We start from the raw sequence: 20,136 nt of genomic DNA, 5'->3' as shown, positions 1-20,136 counted from the left end.
GTGGTGGCTTAGCGGGTGAGACAATCACTTCACTTTCATTTTCAAATTGGTAAAAGGTCCATATATTGTTCATGTTGTAAATGACTTTTCATGATGGAATATCTGCAGACATGTAGCAAGGAATGTTGTGTTTATTAAACCAAGTCTGTCACTTTTTATTTGAAATCCTTTTTACTTATTTAAGCAGGACTGATAACAATTGCAACAGTTAATACAATTGGCCAAATTGCATCAATAGATGTGGGTTTGACTACATCATTATTTCAAACTTATTTAAACTTATTTCATGGAAACCAGGCAATTTCTCATTGATCCTAAACTTTTGAATGATTGTGTACATTTACGTACACACACACATATATATATATATACCATAATCTACAATACTTAAATGGTATTGCATTTTGTCATGTGCTACACAATATTTTCTGGTATTATATTAAGTGCTGCACATATTTATTTCATAGAGTGTGTTGAATATGGAATAACTGTAATTATGGCTAGAAAAAAAATTATAAGAATCTTACATTTACATTTACCAGATGCCTTTTTCCAGAGCGACTTACAATCAGTATTTACAAAGGACAGTCCCCTTGGAGCAACTTAGGGTTAAGTGTCTTGCTCGGGTACACAATAATAGTGAGTGGGATTTGCACCTGGGTCTTCTGGTTCATAGGCGAGCGTGTTACCCACTAGGCTACTACCCACAATCTTTTCTGGTTTAATTAAACTAAATTTATATCATTAGCTGCTACGTCAACAGGATCACATCTTAGTCAATGGTATTATAATGAGTGTTAATTGAGATGCTAAATACCATTGACGATACTGTTTCATTCTCCCACATATTTAAACAGAATGGCCCCTGGTCATTTTGACCCCGCAGGCATTATGCTTCTTTCAGGCATGATTGGGATCTTCCACAGCAGATTCCATCTTTGACTAGGGGTTTGTCTCAATTCAGGGGTCAGATTCTTTGGAGGCCGCATCTTTAAGACCAGATGTGGCCTAAGTGGCTGTCCAAAATTCAGAGGGTCCTTCAAAGGCAGCCCAGAAATACAACCTTGTTTATGGGGCAAGAAGGACTCATCCGCTTAATCCTTCATGGTCAGACCTATCCAATCATTTATGGCATGTCGTTCCTCCAGATAAAAGGGTAAAATAAAATAAAAAAAGGATTATTAGATCCTCTGAGGACGTTGTTTGTAACGAGCTCCCTTAAATTTCTAAGGGAAGAGTTACTGCTGGAAACACTGACCTTTGTAAACCATGGCGTGTGGACCCAAATTCAACATACTCTAAATACCTGTGATGGTCCCCTGTGAACATGCAAGCAAGTTGTTAGGAGAGCAATGTATTTTATATTGCCCCCTTGTGGTCTCCAATAGCTATAACACAATAGCTACAATACATTTATATAATAATAAATGTACGTGCAGATCAATAAATGACGTGTCCCAAAGATGCTGATTGTGCACAAATTAAACTCGATCACATTCACACCCTCATTTGAGTACACATGCACACACATATGCATGCACGCAGAGTGACATTCTCACAGAGACACACATTCATGGATGTGTATGCTCTTTTCAGGCTGCCTTGGGACATGTACCTCTCTGGCTGCAGCCAAACGAGTTTGGGTAATCACCATGTTTGCTTACCCATTAGCCCCCTCTTCAGATGTGAGGGGCGTCGGGGCTCCCATCGTCCCCAAGGGGAGTTTTTCACTCACCTCCGCTGAGCATTATGGGGGCCAGGACCGCATAAACACCCGCAAGAGAGGGTGGAAGAAGGGGGCCTTCCCAAAACATTCATCATTTTTAGTGTCCCTCACTGAAAATGTTCCTGTTTGTGCCACTCAAGTCAGCATAAAAGTTTTCAAAATTTCCCTAAGAGGACCATTTACCGCACAGAAGCACCAGTCTGAATCTGAGCCATGGATTAAGAAACCTGTCGTTAATAAATTTGTCCAGGTCAAGCCCAGCATGGCTTCAGGTTCATCTTGGCACGACAATCAGTTGTACATTTCGGGGCTGTGTTTATTTGAAATACTTCCCAGTATACTCTGCTTCGGTCACAAAACGCAGACAGAGCCGCAAGAGCAGCCACAGTGGTTTTGAGGCCATGAGGCACGTCCTGGGGCATCTGTGAAGGTGAAGAGTGCAGCATTGGAAAGAAGGCCAAAGTCGAAGATGGGACGCTTCATTTGCACTCGTACAAACACATAAACATTCACACTGGACGAAGAGTGTGCAAAAGGCCATTTATGACTCTCAAAAAAAGCAGCTCAGCAAAAATCATGGGCAGAGAGGAGAGCACGTGCAGATTGTACTGAATTGGTGGAGATTCAGCATCATTACAGGAGTTATAGCATCTAACCCAGAAGTGCTGAAGAAAGGTATCATATTCAACTAAAGAACGCATTTAAAAAAGCAGGCCATACAGTAGCATAGTGTTACCAGACCTTACAGTGCATACGGATACAGCACGTGTGTCACGTCCATGCGGGCATGACGCGGCGGGTGCACAGAGAGGAGGACGAAGAGTGACGAGGAGACGAGGAATGAAGGACGCTTTCACCTGACATCACGAAACCGGGGTTTAATGGTGAATCACAGGACAGGGGAGACATCCGAGACGTAGACACTGGTGAACACGGAACATAACTTCAAAGACCTGACAGCGGACAGAAACGAACAGGGCAGCTTTATACAATTAAACACAGGTGAAAACGATTAGGGAACATTACACAGGACAATGAAACTCCGGATCCCGGACCGGAGTAACCCCCATTTCGGACCGGATCCTGACAACGTGCACGGTTGCAGTATATACACTGAAAAAAGGACTAAACAAGACTGCACAAAACTATACAAAAAAGTGGTAAAAAAAAGAAATATACCACTTATTACGGATGGTTATTTATGCCAAAAACAAATACAAAAGTATTGGACATTTTACATTAATGAAGAGATATATTGCCCGAATGCAAGATGAATTTGAAGGCAACTTGTTTGACAGGTTTTTAGAGGACAATTTACGATGCAGGACTGATTGACTTGAAAAATGCACAAGTACACCGTGGAAAAGGCTTGCCATTAATTATTAAAGCCAACATTTGCTGGGCAAACATACAAGATGTTAGTCCACAAATCGACTCTTGTGTGGACTGTTTTGTTTAGCCTCCCTCCGACACTTACACCAAGTTTACAAAGAAAACATTTAGGTTGTGGTATTTGTAAGAAATGCAGCCATTAAGAGTGTCAATATGAGCCAGGTGGTTTGCTGAAAGCTCGACACTGTCCCGTTACCTGGGCCACAGGTCACCAAACCTCAGTGACACATCAAGTCCTACGTCTGGCCATTCGTTTCTGCGCCTTCGACGTCAATGGCAGCATGTTGAAGGCTCGTTGTGGCTTCACATAGGACAAATGTACTGTGTTTAGGCCAGTTTAATCGATATTAAGTCCAAAATATTCTAGCATTGTTGGTTCTAATCCCAGTAGACATTAATAACTCTGCAGGATATCCTCAGTGCCAGGTTCCAGGCGCAGCAGAATCAGCCAGTGTTCGAGGCTCGTGCCCTATCCACGGTCATCAATCACAAATAGAGAGGGCTGTGCACGGCAGCAAATGGAGCTGACGGCTTGACACGACTTGGCCATTGCCGCGGCAGAGAATTCCAGGCGAAAGGATTACTTGCATAGCCTAATATTTCATAAGACAAGAAAGCATTCATGCTCTTTCTGGAGGGGTTTTATTGGCTTCTTAGGTTTGATTTATTTATGTGTGAACACTGCCCCCTTCCACCGTCCTCTCACCAAACATTAACTGTGATATTTGCCTTTGCGTCTCGTTATTTAGTCGGCACTGGATTTGCATTTTAGTGGCTTTTCTTTTCTTTTTTTTGGACTCATGTATCAGAGTGGTGGGAGCTGAGCGAAAAATCCACAAATGAAAAAAAATGTTCTCGATGACTTGTGCAATGCAGAAATTTCCCCATCCATTAGATGACATTTCAAGGTTTCATGTTTTTATTGAAGGTAAGAAGAGGGATTCTGAAATCCCATTAAATTAATAAGGGTTGCTAGACTGAGAGGGAACGGAAATGTGTGGGGAAACGAGCGGGATAAACATAATCGGCTAGCCTCCATTTCACCTAATCAGCATCCATTTTCGCATCTCTTGCATCTCGCACGTCTTAGAATTTGATAAAATCCCTTTTACTAATCACCAAAACAAATTTACAGGGAGAGAATTATATGGAAAGGACAGGTACTATAGACCGGATAGGTACTATAGTTCTTCTAATAAGAACGTGCCTGGGAAATACACTGATTTACATTTACATTATTTACCCGACGCCTTTAACCAGAGCGACTTACAATCAGTAGTTACAGGGACAGTCCCCCCCTGGAGACACTCAGTGTTAAGTGTCTTGCTCAAGGACACATGGTAGTAAGTGGAATTTGAACCTGGGTCTCCTGGTTCATAGGCGAGTGTGTTACCCACTAGGCTACTACTCCCCTAAATGTATTGATTGTACTCCGAGGGCAAAATGAATTGAGCATTGCTCAGTCTGTCTCACAAGTAAAAAAAAATTCCTGCTTTGATGAATCGTGACATGATAATGTCCTTTATCGCTGACATCTTGAGCAATGAAGTTTATCTGAGTCCATCTTGATATCACACATTCCTGCATTATTACCTTGTGCGGAGCAAGAAACAATCCTGCTATTATAATAAAAAAATTATGTTTTTTCCTCTTTGTCCCTTTTTTTTTCACATCCAACAAACATAGAATATCGTGCCAATTAGCAGCCTACTACACCTGGACAGATGGATGAAGCACACAACGGCCCACAGTTTACACACCCGCGCTACCCTGACCTCACAACATCTCGCTTGATCAGATCCCGATAGATATATAGAGGAACATAAGCACTGGCGGCTCTAACTGTCTCCGGGATCTCCGGGGGGGCCAGGCCTCGCGGCACAGGAACCCAGCTTCCGAGCTCCGCTGTTTACGTTGTGTCCATTGTGTCTGTCGGACTTCGCCTGTGACCCCAACCTGCGAAAACATACTGGCTGGGGAGCGAAAGAAAGGGGCAAGTCAGGCGCCTGCCCAGTGCTGCATGGCTTAGCGGCGGGCGCTGGTGGCTCGGGAGAGAGGGGGCGAGGAGAGCTGTCACAGAGGGGCTTCCTCTTCGTGCCAAGGTGACAGGGTTCTGCGGTTGGGCCGCGGCACAGAAGCCTGCACTGTACCAGGCAGCGGGCCCTCTGCTCCCTGCGTCAGTCCCAGCCGCCGAGAAAAGAGCTACATTATAGTGCTTTGGCCTTCGACGCTCGCCGCTAATTCACGGCTTTAAAAAAAAAAAAAAAAATTCGTCTTGAGGCTGCCGTGGTTTCAGGCCCCCCCCCCCATTCCTCCCATTTTAATGACGCTTTTTAATGAGGCACTCAGCACCCAATCACATCGAGAAACACGTTCATGGCATCAGCCGCTCCGGGTAAATAACGCCACGGGCACGGGATTGAAATGGCCTGGTCGGGAATTCCGAATGTTCTGCAAGTGCTATACGTCCGTGTTTGTGCATCCATGACATGTACAGCTGTGCTGTGAAGGCTGAGAAAACAGACAGACACTTTTATAGAATCCATCTGCTCTGCTCCGTTACCGTTATCAAGCCTTAGTCATTGTCAGAGGCGGGTAGTAAAGAGTTACATTTACTCTGTTACCTTTACCTGAGTAACAGTTGGAAAACTTTTTTTTACTTTACTTAACTCTACTTTATTTTATTTTGCAGACGCTTTTATCCAAAGCGACTTACAAGAGGAAGACACCAGCAATTCTCGTTTGGTTTCTATAGATTTTGAGTTTATGAAAGTAAGATCCCTGATAAGGCCCAACTTGTCAGGAAAAGAACATGCTCGGAAATTGTTAAGTGCTAGACAAAGAAAAATGTGGGTTTACAACGCCATACTTTTTACTTTTAATTGAGTATACTTGTGACTACAGGATGGGCCATTTAATGGATGCACCTTAATAAAATGGGAATGTTTGGTGATATTAACGTCCTGTTTTCAATAGGAAGAGGGTCATGTGACACATCAAATTTATTGGTAATTTCACAAGAAAAACAATGGTGTGCTTGGTTTTAACGTAAATTTATTCTTTCATGAGTTATTTACAAATTTCTGACCACTTATAAAATGTGTTCAACGTCACTAACATTTCCCATTTTATTAAGGTGTATCCATAAAAATTGCCCACCATGTACATTGAGCAACACTTGACCAGATGCCGCCAGTAGATCTAAATAACATGACTATGGGCAGTGGTGGCCTAGTGGTTAAGGAAGCGACACATTTTGTTGTGTCACCATGTGCTGTGCTGCAGTGTATCACAATGACAATCACTTCACTTCATGTCGCACCATTTCAGACGTAGCAAAACTAATCCCATGACACCGTTTCAGAAGTATACCACTATGCATTTTCTGTGCAGGAATGAATTAGCATTAGCATATAGAAGATAGTTAGTCCATTAATTACTATAAATATATATCCTGTAATAAGTTACAATTATTATTGTAAGGAAATACTAGAATTGGCACATTTAGTTTTTTTTCAGTCTGATTACATCATTTCCCAAAAATAAATGAGGTATTTCTGTACTTGAATAGTCTCATCACTACATAGATTTGTACTTTTAGTTTAATTTTAATTACTACTTTTTACTTGTACTTACTATTATTATATACTTATAATATTTACATATATACTTGTATTGAGTAAAATGTTTGCCTACTCTACACACCTCTGGTCATTGTCTTTAAAACAGACATTAACTGCTGTTTTTTGGTCTTTGGTCAAATATGCAAAAAGTGAGGCTGGGGAATTTATATGCACTTGCCAAGCATTATCGCGGTAATAACTTAATAACTTTGCTGAGCTACTCACTGTGGAGAGGGAGGGTTGAACCTGTTCGGGCCATTGTGCTCGGCGGTTGCCTGTAGACAAAGAGTCAGAAGAAATGGCGATATTTGTGCCGCTTGCGTCTCGAGTGTTTATGCGATTAGCAGGAACTCCTGTGTGGTCCGGTCTTAAACGGAACGCAGTGCGAACATGAGCACAGTTCAGATGTTCCAGCTCTACTTTAGTGTTTTTTCATTTGTGAGCAAGTTTTTGACGTAAGGTGTTTATTGGTACAAAATACGCTACAGGTAGCAGACAGCTGGGCTTTTTTTTTGGCATTTTTCCTGCTCATTTCAGCACAAAGAACCACAATGGGCTGTGCATCCATGGATGAAAGTGGAAGAAAATTACAGTTTTTTTTTTATCATTGTTATACACTGCAGGGCAGAACACGGTGACACAACGAAATGTGTCTTCTGCTTTTAACCATCAGCAGTGGGCAGCCATGACAGGCGCCCGGGGAGCAGTGTGTGGGGACGGCGCTTTGCTCAGCGGTGCCCTGGGGGCTCTGGATTTGAACCGGCAACCTTCTGATTACGGGGCCGCTTCCTTACCCGCTTGGCCACTATATCAACCCTAAAGAGCTTTTCACAGATGTTGGATACATTCACCTGTCCACTAATCACGTGCAGCATCCTCATCCTCCTTGAATAGCCTTATCAAAGAAGGGGATTATAAAAGGGTCTAAGTTGAAAGTATCTAGGACCTAAGGAATTTATATTTTCAAACGTTTGGCAAATCTGTAACCTGTTTCATGCATATGAAGTCAGATAAATGAACACGAATCTTCAAGTTATCATCTGCAGCAGATGTCATCCCATTTGTCCAAATGCTACCTCCTCATTCAAACGAGTTCCCCAGTTAATAAGTCGTAATTATGTCATAATTGCACAATCACAATCACAATTTTCCAGACTGGTAAGCAGGACCTGGCGAGGAGCACCGAGCGCCGCTGCAGATGAACACGACCGCGGGCTTATTAACGTGCTGTGAGAGTTCAGGGCCCAGCTGTGTTTGTGCTGTCATTTCGGTTTGTGTTTGATTGACCCCAAGTCATGTGCTCCTCCTTGTTAAAGCCGTGCTCAAGATGGCGTGAATTAGATGCAAGTCAAGCTTTTCAAAGGGAATTCCTCATCATAGAGCTATTCGCTGCTCAGTTGAATGAACTCATTGTTTCCCAAGTTCGTTTGTCTTCCCTATCGGGGATTTTGAATAATTTAAGATGGGGAAGCCATTCAAAACATGTGTAATTGCTAAGATCAAATCAGCGCTTGTTGGCCAGTTTATGAGTGTTAACTGTAAGTGAACCACCAGTAAACCTCAGGGCTACTGAGGTGAAATACCAATTGTCATGGCTGTACATTCCAGATTAACAACCAGGTATAAAAACAGATATAAATACGATGCCGGGTCCGTTTACATGATCCCACATTGGACAGCTTGGACTGCTGCGACACAGTGGGGAATCCTTGGGAATACTGGAAGGCCACATTCAAATGTAAGGCCATTGTGTCGGTAGCAACCAAGCATGACGCCTACAAGAGGGCCAGGCGAGGAGATGTGCATATTTAATCTGGGATGAGGATCACATCTGCTCATTCTCCCACTCACCTTCATCTTGTTTGTTCGGGAAGTAGAATGGCAAACGGGCTCCAGACCACACAGGTTCTTTTTTAATGGAGATGCCGAGCAGAAAGGAGGGCAACAGAATAGTTTTTCCGCTCTGGCTTGGCCCGTCTGTGCCGATAATAAAACAGTTTAGTTTCACCGGGGAGACCAAGTTTGAGGGGCGAAGAGGTGCACACATCTTAAAACAGGTTAAAACTCGTCTGCTTAATATCATGCTTTACTCCCTGTCCTCCCGTGCCTCCAGAGATCATCGTTTTATTTCTCCCCTTCACCCTAAAGCCGTAAAAAGGTCACTGTTGGTCTGACCCCATCCCAATGGCAAAGGTTCACTTCAACATCAGTACTAAAGGGTGGTAGTAGCCTAGTGGGTAACACACTCGCATATGAACCAGAAGACCCAGGTTTGAATCCCACTTACTACCATTGTGTCCCTGAGCAAGACACTTAACCCTAAGTTGCTCCGGGGGGGGACTGTCCCTGTAACTACTGATTGTAAGTCCCTCTGGATAAGGGCGTCTGATTAATTCTGTAAATGTAAATGTAAATTACTAAAAGTATGAACAACTGACTTGTGGTGTTTTTCTGAAACAAATGTTCACAATGCCTGCAATGAGCAGGGCACATTTGTGGGTTTAAAATGCCACATTTCAAATGACATGTATCTACTTATGTATTCGTATCATCGTGCCACTTTCAAAGCCCTCAGATTGAATAAAAGACACATGTAAACAGGTTCGTGGATGAATCCCATTAGCATGAATTTCAGTAAGTCTTTGATAGCTGCCAGGTTTAGGGTTGGTTCATGTTCCTAAAGAACCACGGGTAGGGTACGGCATCCCATCCAAACCCACACTCTCACCTTAGACAAGCTGCAAGGGGCCAACACAAGATAAGCGACTCCCGCACGGACCCTGGCATTTTTATATCCGTCTTTGAAAAAAAGCTCAGAGGTAAATGGCGCCTTTTAGAGACAAGCGTGAGCCCTTTCACCGTGCACATAAATCCGCTCGTGATTTATATAAAAGTGCATGAAGTGAGTGGAGTGTGACGCAGAACACACTCGTAAATTCAACAAGGCACGTCACGGCGTACACGTTATTTATAAGGATCGCGCTGAAAGCCAGCATCAGGCCGCACAGAAAACGTGGACGTCCAGGACGCCCCAAGGACAGAGCTCAAAAGGTTTTGGTTAATAAAAAAATTTCTCACCTCATGGATCATCGTGAAGTTGTGCTAAATAAACCCACGCCATCATCTTGAAGGAAATCTGCAGATTTATCAGTTCACTCGTCTTTGTACGGGCAACTTTCTTTATCAGATGTAATACTTCACGCACCGTGCCCTGGCAGCCACATCCAAGCCTGCAGGTGTGGGTCTCAGGTCAAAAAGTATTTGTTTCAGACCCGACCTGACTGCTTCCAATCTTCCACCAATGCTTTAAAACAGACATAATTAGACGTGCGACAGGATCGAGTTAAACGATCTGTGACAGCGCATTGCGCACAGGCCCTGGAATCTTTTACAAATTTCTCCTTAAACAATCATCTGCGGTACAGTAAAGATCTGTTACGGCTGTAGGACGAGAGCAGGACCGGGCTGCTTGTTCAGACCATCCCACGGGGTGAAGAGGGCAGAACGAAGAGCCGACGAAGAGCCGGAGCACCTGCGTCACCACGGGGCAACCAGGCTGTTCCTCTTCGAACGCTCATTGTGATACAAACTGGAAATGTAAATGTGACTGATAATAATTTGTTTAAAAAAAAAACATATTTATCATGCTAAATTGGCAAGAAATGCAAAGTTACAGGTAAACTACAGGTAAACTTCACATTTTTTACAGTTAATTTTACACATTGTTCAGTAATGATGATTATAGTTTTGTCAGATTTTTTTATAGTGTTATTCACGGCTCATTCATTGCATACTAACACCAGTTGGTGACACAAATCTCTTATCCAGGAGACGCTGGTTTGGATTAAAAAAATTGAAAAGTGAAAGTCAAGTGATTGTCATTGTGAAACACTGCAGCACAGCACACGGTGACACAAGGAAATGTGTCCTCTGTATTTAACCGTCACCCTTCGTGAGCAGTGGGCAGCCGTGACAGGCGCCCGGGGAGCAGTGTGTGGGGACGGTGCTTTGCTCAGTGGCAAAACCTGAACCGCCAAGGTCGGCAATCGCTTTCACTTCACCATGCACCATGACACTAGAAGACTGACCAATCAGGAAGCACTCGGGTTTGTTCAATTGAAATGGCCGATTGCAAATCCTGTTTTAGCTGAAAGTGTCCTCTTTTCCAGAACGGCAACATTGATATGGATGTACATTCTTTTTATACAGTCTTTAATCGGATGGGGTTAAAGGTTTTTTTTTTTCATTCTCATTTTTAAATAAATTCACTGTAGACTTTTTTCTCTAAAAATCTGGGTCTTGACACTTTAATCCATCTGTGGCAGAAAATTGATGTTTACCTGTGTTATTCAACTGAATGGATTTAGTCATTTTGCCCAAGAAGCAGCCAAAGCTGTAATTTGCAAAGGTTGCGTAAAAATATCTGTTAAAAATGATAATCTTCATGCAGACTGAATCTTTCATATTTATTTCGAGAAATGTTACTGTACATTGAAAATGTGGGCAAGGTCAAAATAAAAATGATAAAAAAGGAGAGGAATTCGGAATTTGAAGCGGCTTTGATCTTTGGAAACGTGGCCTTTGTTACAGACGGTGGGTTTCAATCCGAAAAACCAGCATGGGAATCCCCACGACGCGCAGGCCTAACACAAACACGCGCGTTTATGTATAAATACACTTCTGTGAGCGCGCACACCCCCCCCAAAAGCAGCCGAACGATAGCATTATTCAGGCGAATACCTGCCACATGATATCAGATACCCGTCCCTTCAGGCTTGTTTTCTTCATGCGCTCGGAGCTGAGGACGGGCTCATCCCGGGCCGATGGTCCCACATGTGACAACAGCCCATGTTTACTGCAGATACCGCGTTTCCACCCCACGCATCCGGCCTGTGCCAATGCCACCCATTGTTTGCCAGTACAGGTACGCGTTATCACCCTTTCTTTCTCTTTTTTTTCCTCTCTTCCTGTTCCATTTTGTCGCAAGGAAGTCTCTTTCATGGGACAATAAAGTGTTTCTGTGGTCCGTGTGCAGGCAGAGGGAGGGAGGGAGAGATCCAGCCACAATGCCACGCTTTTGTTTTCTTATACTACTCTATAGAGCCCTGAGGGGACATGTATCTCTGTGTGTGTGTGGTGGAGAGAGTGTGTGGGGTTAAGTGAGATGACAAGATGAGAGCCCACAAGGTGTAACCAACCACATCCCCGCACCGTCAGTGTGAGCCCTTGATTACGTGACGGCACACCCGTGGCCTGACACCATGTATTATGTCACCCCGAGGAAGTGCTTTGATGGCAATGAGGGCAAAGGGGGATCCTGGCAGGACAATGTTGCGTTGTACATTCCCCACTCATCTTAATGCCAATCTAGGTTTTGGATTAGAAGAAGACCGGCTGCTTTAAGATTAAAGAAACCTTTTTTTTTTTTTTTAAAGTAACTCCCACCTGGACCCTTTCTATGTCTCATAGACATGTACATGAACACATAAACACTGACAATGTCAGACATTTCAAGGTACACATGACACTTCTGGGCTTTTATTCAGCATATGGGATGCACAACATTTCAAGATGACTCTTTGAATAGAAATGATATTACCTGGACGTCTAAAATAAGGACTAAAATTCTGTCAGACGTCAAATATTTTAATGACTTTGGCAATTATGCTGGATCTGGAAAGGTTGCGCTTGAAGGCCTTTACTGTCCATTCCAACACTACACTGCCATCTACTGACCAATCAGCTAACAGGTCTCTCCCTGCACTATACACAATTACAGTGTTCTTTATTCTGTTTATTTTTCTGGTATAGTCTTACAATGCTGAATACCAAAGGTGGGTGGATGGATGGATGGATGGATTATAATACAATATATACACCACTCAATCCATTTAAGATAACTTTTTACTTTACTTTACTTTATTTTGCAGACGTTTTTATCCAAAGCGACTTACAGGAGGAAGACACCAGAAATTCTCGTTCAATTTCTATAGATTTTGAGTTTAAAAAAACTAAGAGCCCTGATAAGGCCCAACTTGTCAGCAAAGAGCATGCTCGGATTATTATATATATATTATTATTATATATTTTCTATTTTATTTTGTGCAGTGTGTACGCATGTGCATGTGTAACTGTTCGATTTGTCTGAAATACTTTTTGAATAAGCGGGTTTTCAACTGTTTCTTAAAGGTGGTGGTAGTCTCGGCTAGTCGAATGGAGGAGGGCAAGTAACATTTAAGTGTGGGGGGTGTCAACTGTAGGGCCTGTCAAAGCCCATTGAGACTGCATGTGATTTTGGGTTCTATAAGAAATAAATATTGTTGTTGTTATTTAAATGTCTGAACCTTGGAAAAAAGATTTTATTCACTCCAACAATTGAATATAAATATATGGTCCTTTTCTGAATACAGAAATGTAGAGCTCCATGATGGCAGAGACTCAAAGTGCTTGATAGAATGTCTGGTTTTTTATGCATAAATTACTAGCTGTGACAGGGAAGGCTTTTTCAAACTTATTTATTTATCTCCATGTTCTGTTTGGTTAGGTTATATAATGCCATCATCATAAGCTATTACCTGCACGCCTGGTTTTTTTGCAATGCCATGTAAAAATCCCAGTAAAAATATTTAGATTATTTAGGTAATAGCAGTACATCTTGCAGTGAAATGCATCCTGAACTAAAAAAAAAAGTAAGCAAGCTCAAATGCAAGCAAACATTATGTTCGTGGACAGACATAAGACACAGACATCACCGAGTGAATCACTGGCCATGATTGTGCATAGACTTGTTTGTAACCCACTGCAATACTGTTCGCAATACCAAAAATGTGAGGACTTGCTAGATCTCCCAACATTTGGTCTGCCGAAAAACGGGGGTTTCCCGTTTTGACCACTAGAGGCCGCTACCGTAACGCATGTTGTCGCTGACCAGCGGTCCTCATGCAGATGCAGATTTAACAAAAGCTCCAGGCACTTTAATAAACTTCCACAGCCCTGGAACAGCACCAGGAATGCCGCAGAATGTATTCATGTTGTCAATGTTTCTATTCGGCGTAATTCTAAACGAGGTTATTAAATGGGTAACGTGGAAAGGAGGTGAAAACCCGCCTTGATGCTCCGAGCGGTGGGCGGGGCCTCGACGTGCCCCGCCCCCATCCCAGGTAACGCCGGCCGCGTCCGGCCCCCCGCCCTACAAATGCGCCGCGGCTCCGCGGAGGGCTTCGAGACGACATGCTCGGCAGGAAGGCGCCTGGAGCCGGGATGGACCGCGGCAGGGCCGGGGAGAGGCTGCGGGCGGCGCTGGCGGGCCTGCAGGAGCTGCGCTTCCTCCGGGACAAGCAGCGCGACATGGTGACCTGGGCGCTGCGCCTGGACCTCGCCGAGCCGCCGACGCCCTTCGTCCAAGTGGCTCCCGGCGAGATCACCGAGGAGCAGAGGCTGGAGGCGACTTTAACAGCACTTAAGCAACAGCTGGTGAGAATTCCAGTTGCAATATCCAATGTAGGGTGGTAGTAGCCTAGTGGGTGACACAGAAGACCCAGGTTCAAACCCCACTTACTACCATTGTGTCCCTGAGCAAGACACTTATCCCTGAGTGTCTCCAGGGGGGGACTGTCCCTGTAACTACTGGCTGTAAGTCGCTCTGGATAAGGGCGTCTGGTAAATGCTGTAAATGTAATATCCAGCGTGCATGTATAAATGCAGCCGTACTGTAAACGGTCGCACTCGAGACGTGAGACTTGTTCGTTCGTGGGCGCAGCAGGGGGTCGGACAGGGTCACAAACCAAGGTTCAATTCAGAAGGCTCCGAGGGGGGTCACTGATCATTAACCCGCTTTAATGAGAATGGAACACACGGCATAAGTTTGACCCCGTCGTAGAACTGCAGAACTTCAGAGGGCTTTTGTGATTTTTTTATTTTATTTTTTTAAGTGTTGCTCCTCCGGCTGCTTGAGGACAACGAAACGCGAAGAGATTGTTCCACCTCAACACATGGCTGGGCGTAATACACTAACCCATTTCAGACTAACCTTTTTTTTTTCATTATTAATGGAAAATGTCGTGCCATGAAAGAGTTCAATCTTCAAAAAATGCCCCCCAGTGCTTTTGTCAAGTTAATGGTCAACCACCCTCCTCCTTTGTTTTCGTCCCATCGTATAACCAGGAGTGATCCCGAACTCGCCCTCCTCCCTATTACCCGGCCCATAAATCCTGGCAAATCTCCCCGGCATTACAATGGGCTGTTATTATCTAGATTACTGTCCTTTTGATAATTATGGTCTTTTGTTTATCGGTTTTGTTGGTCCTGTTGTGTTGCAGACCCGGGTGAGAAAACAGGACGTGGGCTTGAAGACACATCTGCAGCAGCTGGACCAACAGATAAACGAGCTGAAGCTGGACGTGTGCAAGGTTTCCACCGAGCATCTGGAGAGTGACAGTCGGCCCAGTTCCGGTTCGTTTTTCCTTTAGCTTCTGCTTTCACTGTTGGCAGTGGTGGCCTAGCCACATGTGCCACATTTCTACATATTTTAGCCCACTTCAGGGTCAGTGGTGGCCTAGCGGTTAAGGAAGCGGCCCTGTAATCAGAAGGTTGCCGGTTCGAATCCCGATCCGCCAAGGTGCCACTGAGGTGCCTCTGGGCAAAGCACCATCTGTCATGGCCGCCCACTGCCACAGTGATGGGTTAAATGCAGAGGACAAATTTCACTGTGTGCACTGTGAGCTGTGCTGCTGTGCATCACAAGTGACGATCACGGCCCACTTGTGACGTACTTTGCGTTAAAACGGTCTCCCCCCCCCCGCAGGGTTCTACGAGCTGAGTGACGGCGGCTCCGGGTCCCTGTCCAACTCCTGTACGTCCGTGTACAGCGAGTGCCTTTCCTCGTCGTCTCAGACCAACCTGCTCCAGCCGTCCGCTTGCCCCGCCCCCAAGGCGGAGTCGTGCCGCCGGCGCTCGGCAGACGAGAGCGCGGCCCGGGCGGACCCGCCCAGGTCGAGGGGCGCGCGTCTGGGCGGCAGCCGCATACGCACCAGCACGACCAGCGCGGAGCGGGCGAGGCGAAGGCCGGTTTCCACGGGTGAGAACAACTTTTACTGCTCCCTTCCTGTCGCGGTTCCTGTAACGACGACGCATCCTTTGCACGGCACAGGTGACCTTGACCATGTGACGGCGCCAGGACCGGGATGCGGTGGCTCGGCCTTGACCTACAGCCTCAGGAATCCCGTGGTGGACCTGAGGTACCAGAACGACCTGGTGTCCCGCGGCGGCGGGGAAGTGTACCACTACCCGAGCCCGCTCCACGCGGTGGCCCTCCAGAGCCCCATCTTCTCTCCCTGCGCGGACGCCGGGGGGACCCGGCGCCCGAGCGTCACCGAGGCCGCCCCGGCGGTGGCCCGCGGCGCCGAGGAGGGGGCTACAAAGGGCGTCGGTTACATCGACAAGATCCTTCAGCGAAGCGCGAGCAAGATCAGCGTGCGGGAAGATAACGGGCCAGACGGGCCCCAGGTCGGCTTCGCTCGGCGGCCGCCGGCTCGGGGTTCAGGTTCCGGTGCGGTGCGTTCAGGGAGCCGCGTCGAGCCGCCAGGCAGACCAGATGCTGGCAGGAGGGCCAGCGAGCAGGCGGCACCACAGACCACCACGGCGGAGGTCGCGGCCTTGGCAGAGGAGGTCAGTGGGAGGAGCCGTGAGACCCCAAAAGCCCCGGAGAGGAAGCAGAAGCCGGCCTGTCCTTCCGAAGAGCTTTCGGCCAAGCCGGCGTTTGTCCGCGCCCAGTTCGTACCCGCCGGGTCTCAGCATGTCAAAGTGGGGCATGCGGACAAGAAGATGAAAGCAGCGAAGCTGCGGAGGAGAAGTTGCGACAAGCCCAGAGGGCCTAAACCGCCGAAGCCGTCCTCCAAGGAGAGGGACCTCGAGCCCTCTTCCAGAATGCGTGGGGACAGATATCCGAAACATTCCAACGCGGGAAAGCACTCCGGCCTCTCTGGACTTCCTACACCTCCATACGCCTCCTGTGGTCACCAAGTCAGCAGGTCCAGTAAGACCTACCGCCCTCACCACCTCGTCTCAGACCCCACAGCCATAGACCCAGGCAGGACGAATCACTTGAATCCATCAGAAGGCTGGTCGTCCCACCCGGCCGCTGGTTCCCAAAAGCAGAGGATGAAAGACGTCCCGGTCCATGGAGCCACGCGAAGGTCAGGGGTCACGCGGACCGTTGGCGCCAGGCCGAAGTCGGGCCACTGGCCCTTCCAGCCATCCAACCAGAGCGGCTACAATCCCGGCCCGTTCCTGGGCGCGGCCAGATGCTACCCTCCCAGGTGCGAGTCCGTGCTCTCGGAATATTCCGCTGAGTGCGCCTCCCTGTTTCACTCGACCATCGTGGAGAGCAGCGGAGATGAGCTCAGCGACTACACCACCAACCGCTATGGCGACAGCGAGTCCAGCCAGGACTCCCAGTCCCACACGGATTCCGACAGCAGCCTGTCCCTGGACGAGGAGGACCTGGAGGACGAGGAGCAGGAGGGAGGGCTGGTCTGGGCGGAGGCCGCGCTTGGACCAACCGCAGCTGGACTCCCTCTGACTCGGTCCGCCAGGCCTGCTGCATCCACTTGCAGAATCAAGGCCTCTCGTGCCCTGAAGAAGAAGATCAGAAGGTTCCAGCCGGCATCCTTGAAAGTCATGACCCTTGTGTAGCTGTCTGTCCAGAGAAGAATGTTGTCAGAAAAAGACGACCTGTGACCTCTGTCAACATTAAAACGGGACAATGACCACGTCATGTTGGTAGTAGAAGTAAATGATTCCTCTTTCATCCAACAGTTTGTCAGCGGTGTCATTATGAAAGAATGTTAAAACGAGTGCCGTTATTTCATTGCTTTAAACCAACATTATATATATATATATATCGTGTTATGTTTTCTATTCACAATATTTCTTCTCTTTTTTTTTTTTTTTTTCTCAAACTGATTCATGCCTTTCCAAAATAAAAAGCTATTTAATAATGATGTCCTGTGTGTGAGCTCTACCCTGGACCTCCTACTGAAAGCCACAGCGAGGTCTTCACAGCGCCTGAACGGATCATTAAAGGCGGGGTTATAGCCTGAGTTTATCTAACTGACAATTACGAGATGAGGTTTCGAACCCAATGACTGTTTTCTGGGGCGCCTTTGTCCCAGGACAGAGTCTTATCTGAGGGCGAGATGGGCGCACACACAGAGGCTAAGAATAGAGCAAACTGTAAAACAGACGGCACGGCTGGCCGGGGGATTCGCCAGAGAGGGACCTCCTCACCAAGCGGCCCGTAGAGATTAAAACATCTCGAAGTCTCATTTTCATAAAGTCTGCTCAGACGTTTCTATTAAAAAGTTTATTATTAGGTGCACACAGACTTCACATTCTAATTCATGTGACCCCTGGGTGCTTATTGGCTAACTCTCATTTGATATATATATATATATATATATATATATATATATATAGTGATAGAAATATTGCCATGGGGCAGTGGTGGCTTAGCGGTTAAGGAAGCGGCCCCATAATCTCACCAAGGAATTGGAGGACACATTTCATTGTGGCACCGCGTGCTGTGCTGTGTATCACACTGACAGTCCCTTCACTTTCATGCACTTCTAGCACCGTTGTACTGAATGTTTAGTTTCAAGAATTTGCTCGGCCATCTTATCTCTGTGAGTGACCTCAGCCATTCCCTTCTGTACACCTAGAGCACCGAGGTCATCTGACATGCTGCAGCTCTGTGTCGGTGACAGGGCCATGTGGACCATCCAGATTAAAGAGCCATTTGTTTTCCCTCGCTTTGTGTTAAACCGGTTGAAATGTCGTCTCGAAACTCCTGATGGTATTCTGTGGTGTCTGGCACCATGACAAAGTTGAGGTCAGTTGTACCTGCCGAGTCAACACCCAGGGACCCAAGATTTCCCAGAAGAACATTAGCCAAACCGTCACAGTGTCTCCACCATCTTCCCGTAATACATCCTGGTGTCATGCTTTTTGTGATTACCCCGGCAAGGACATGGTGGTGGACCATGGTGGTGGACAGGTCAGCCTGGGCACCCTGCCTGGTCTGTGGCTACACAGTCTGGTTTACTTCAGAAACGTTTTACTTTTAGTTGGAATACATTTGAGACTTAGAAACTGTACTCTTACTTTGCTATGTTGGACACACAGCACAGACACGGAATGAAAAATGTCAGCTGCGACTGTCTCCAGTGCTAAAACCAAAGGTTATGGTAAAAATACTGAATCCCTGTCGTTCAAATGGACCCTTTTAGCGTCTGTAAAAAAATTTAGCTAAATGGTGCCATGAGCTAAGTAGAAGAAGGAATTTGCATTATCATTTAGCTGTTTAAATCAATGCTAACACATATAATTAGCATATATAAGACATTAATTACTACAAACCATACTTTAATATGTTATTATTGATATTATTAGGACATTTTTATTTTCTCTTTCTGAATGCATAGTTTCTAAAAAATAAACAAGATATTATAATACAGCGGTTACTCGGTATTTGAGCAATTTCATCGCTACATTCTTTTGACTACTTTTTACTTGGACTTGAGTATTCATTTTTCGGAGTAACGCTACTCATACTTGAGAAAAATAGTACTCTACCCACCTCTGTACACAACCAGCTGTGCTGCTACTATCCTATCAAAACCAACATTACCTTTCCGTCTCAGTATCAGTGCTCCCCACATGCATCTGCTCCATAATGGTCACAGTGTTACAGGTGATCGATGGAGGCGATTGGCAGACAAAGAGTTTGCCATCAATAGCCGATTTCTCTCAAGGGCTACAATTTCCTATGCATTACGTTACATCCAGAGGCAGGGCGGACATCAAAGCAGTTGTTGCAGCTGTCGCACAGGATCCTGCTCATCTGATTGCAGATGGCCCGTCTGGCTCGCCCCTGATCTGTCTGGATTCGTTGACCTCTGAACTTGCTTGAAGAATTGGGAGAGGTCGTTGAGATTAGTCCAGTTGCCCTCACACGGCCCTGGAGTTGCTCTTTGAAGTTAGGGGGAGGGGGTAGAAGGCTTGACCTTGTGTTGCTGCCGCAAGGGACTTTCAGTGGTCCACGTTTCCACGAAGCAGCGAGGTCAGAGGTGACTTGTTTGACATGCATCTCCCCCGTTATCTCGGTGGTTCTTCTTTTATACACGTACTTGTAGCATTGTGTCTGGATTTAATCATCTGAACAAGTTAAGCCCCCTTGTCCACCTTTGGGAAGTCTACAAATTTGTTCCGAATTGGTGTGAGCAACGCGCAAAGTAAAAAAACTCGACATTGATGAAAACATAAGGAGGGGCTGCTGCGCACCTGCAGCCGATGTTTGGTGGGGTATTTCCAAAAGGGCAGGGGTGACGGCTTAAGGCT

At 45.9% G+C, this 20,136-nt stretch overlaps 1 protein-coding gene across 2 annotated transcripts; it reads left to right on the top strand.

Annotated features, from left to right (window-relative positions):
- The first annotated feature begins 13,970 nt into the window (after positions 1–13,970).
- LOC114795573 (dapper homolog 2-like) lies at positions 13,971–17,592 on the top strand. Of its 2 annotated transcripts, XM_028989049.1 has the most exons (4): positions 13,971–14,214; positions 15,060–15,192; positions 15,545–15,817; positions 15,890–17,592. In XM_028989049.1, the coding sequence occupies exons 1-4, from the start codon at positions 13,972–13,974 to the stop codon at positions 17,431–17,433; spliced, it is 2,193 nt and encodes a 730-aa protein (XP_028844882.1). In that variant the 5' UTR covers position 13,971; the 3' UTR covers positions 17,434–17,592. The 2 variants fall into 2 exon arrangements, with proteins under 2 accessions (XP_028844882.1, XP_028844881.1); XM_028989048.1 differs by having other exon boundaries at positions 15,545–17,592.
- Positions 17,593–20,136: the final 2,544 nt, after the last annotated feature.

The sequence above is a fragment of the Denticeps clupeoides genome, chromosome 8, assembly GCF_900700375.1.
Source record: "Denticeps clupeoides chromosome 8, fDenClu1.1, whole genome shotgun sequence".
Taxonomy (NCBI): Eukaryota; Metazoa; Chordata; class Actinopteri; order Clupeiformes; family Denticipitidae; genus Denticeps; species Denticeps clupeoides.
Note: the sequence above shows the minus strand (reverse complement) of the source record. Positions and strands in the feature narration are given on the sequence as shown.

Bases quoted from the DNA above. Each gene is read 5' to 3' on its own strand.
- LOC114795573 (XM_028989048.1), top strand. From the start codon at position 13,972: ATGCTCGGCAGGAAGGCGCCTGGAGCCGGGATGGACCGCGGCAGGGCC. The intron at 14,215-15,059 runs GTGAGAATTCCA...GTTGTGTTGCAG, and splicing joins CAGCACTTAAGCAACAGCTG to ACCCGGGTGAGAAAACAGGA. The intron at 15,193-15,544 runs GTTCGTTTTTCC...CCCCCCCCGCAG, and splicing joins TGACAGTCGGCCCAGTTCCG to GGTTCTACGAGCTGAGTGAC.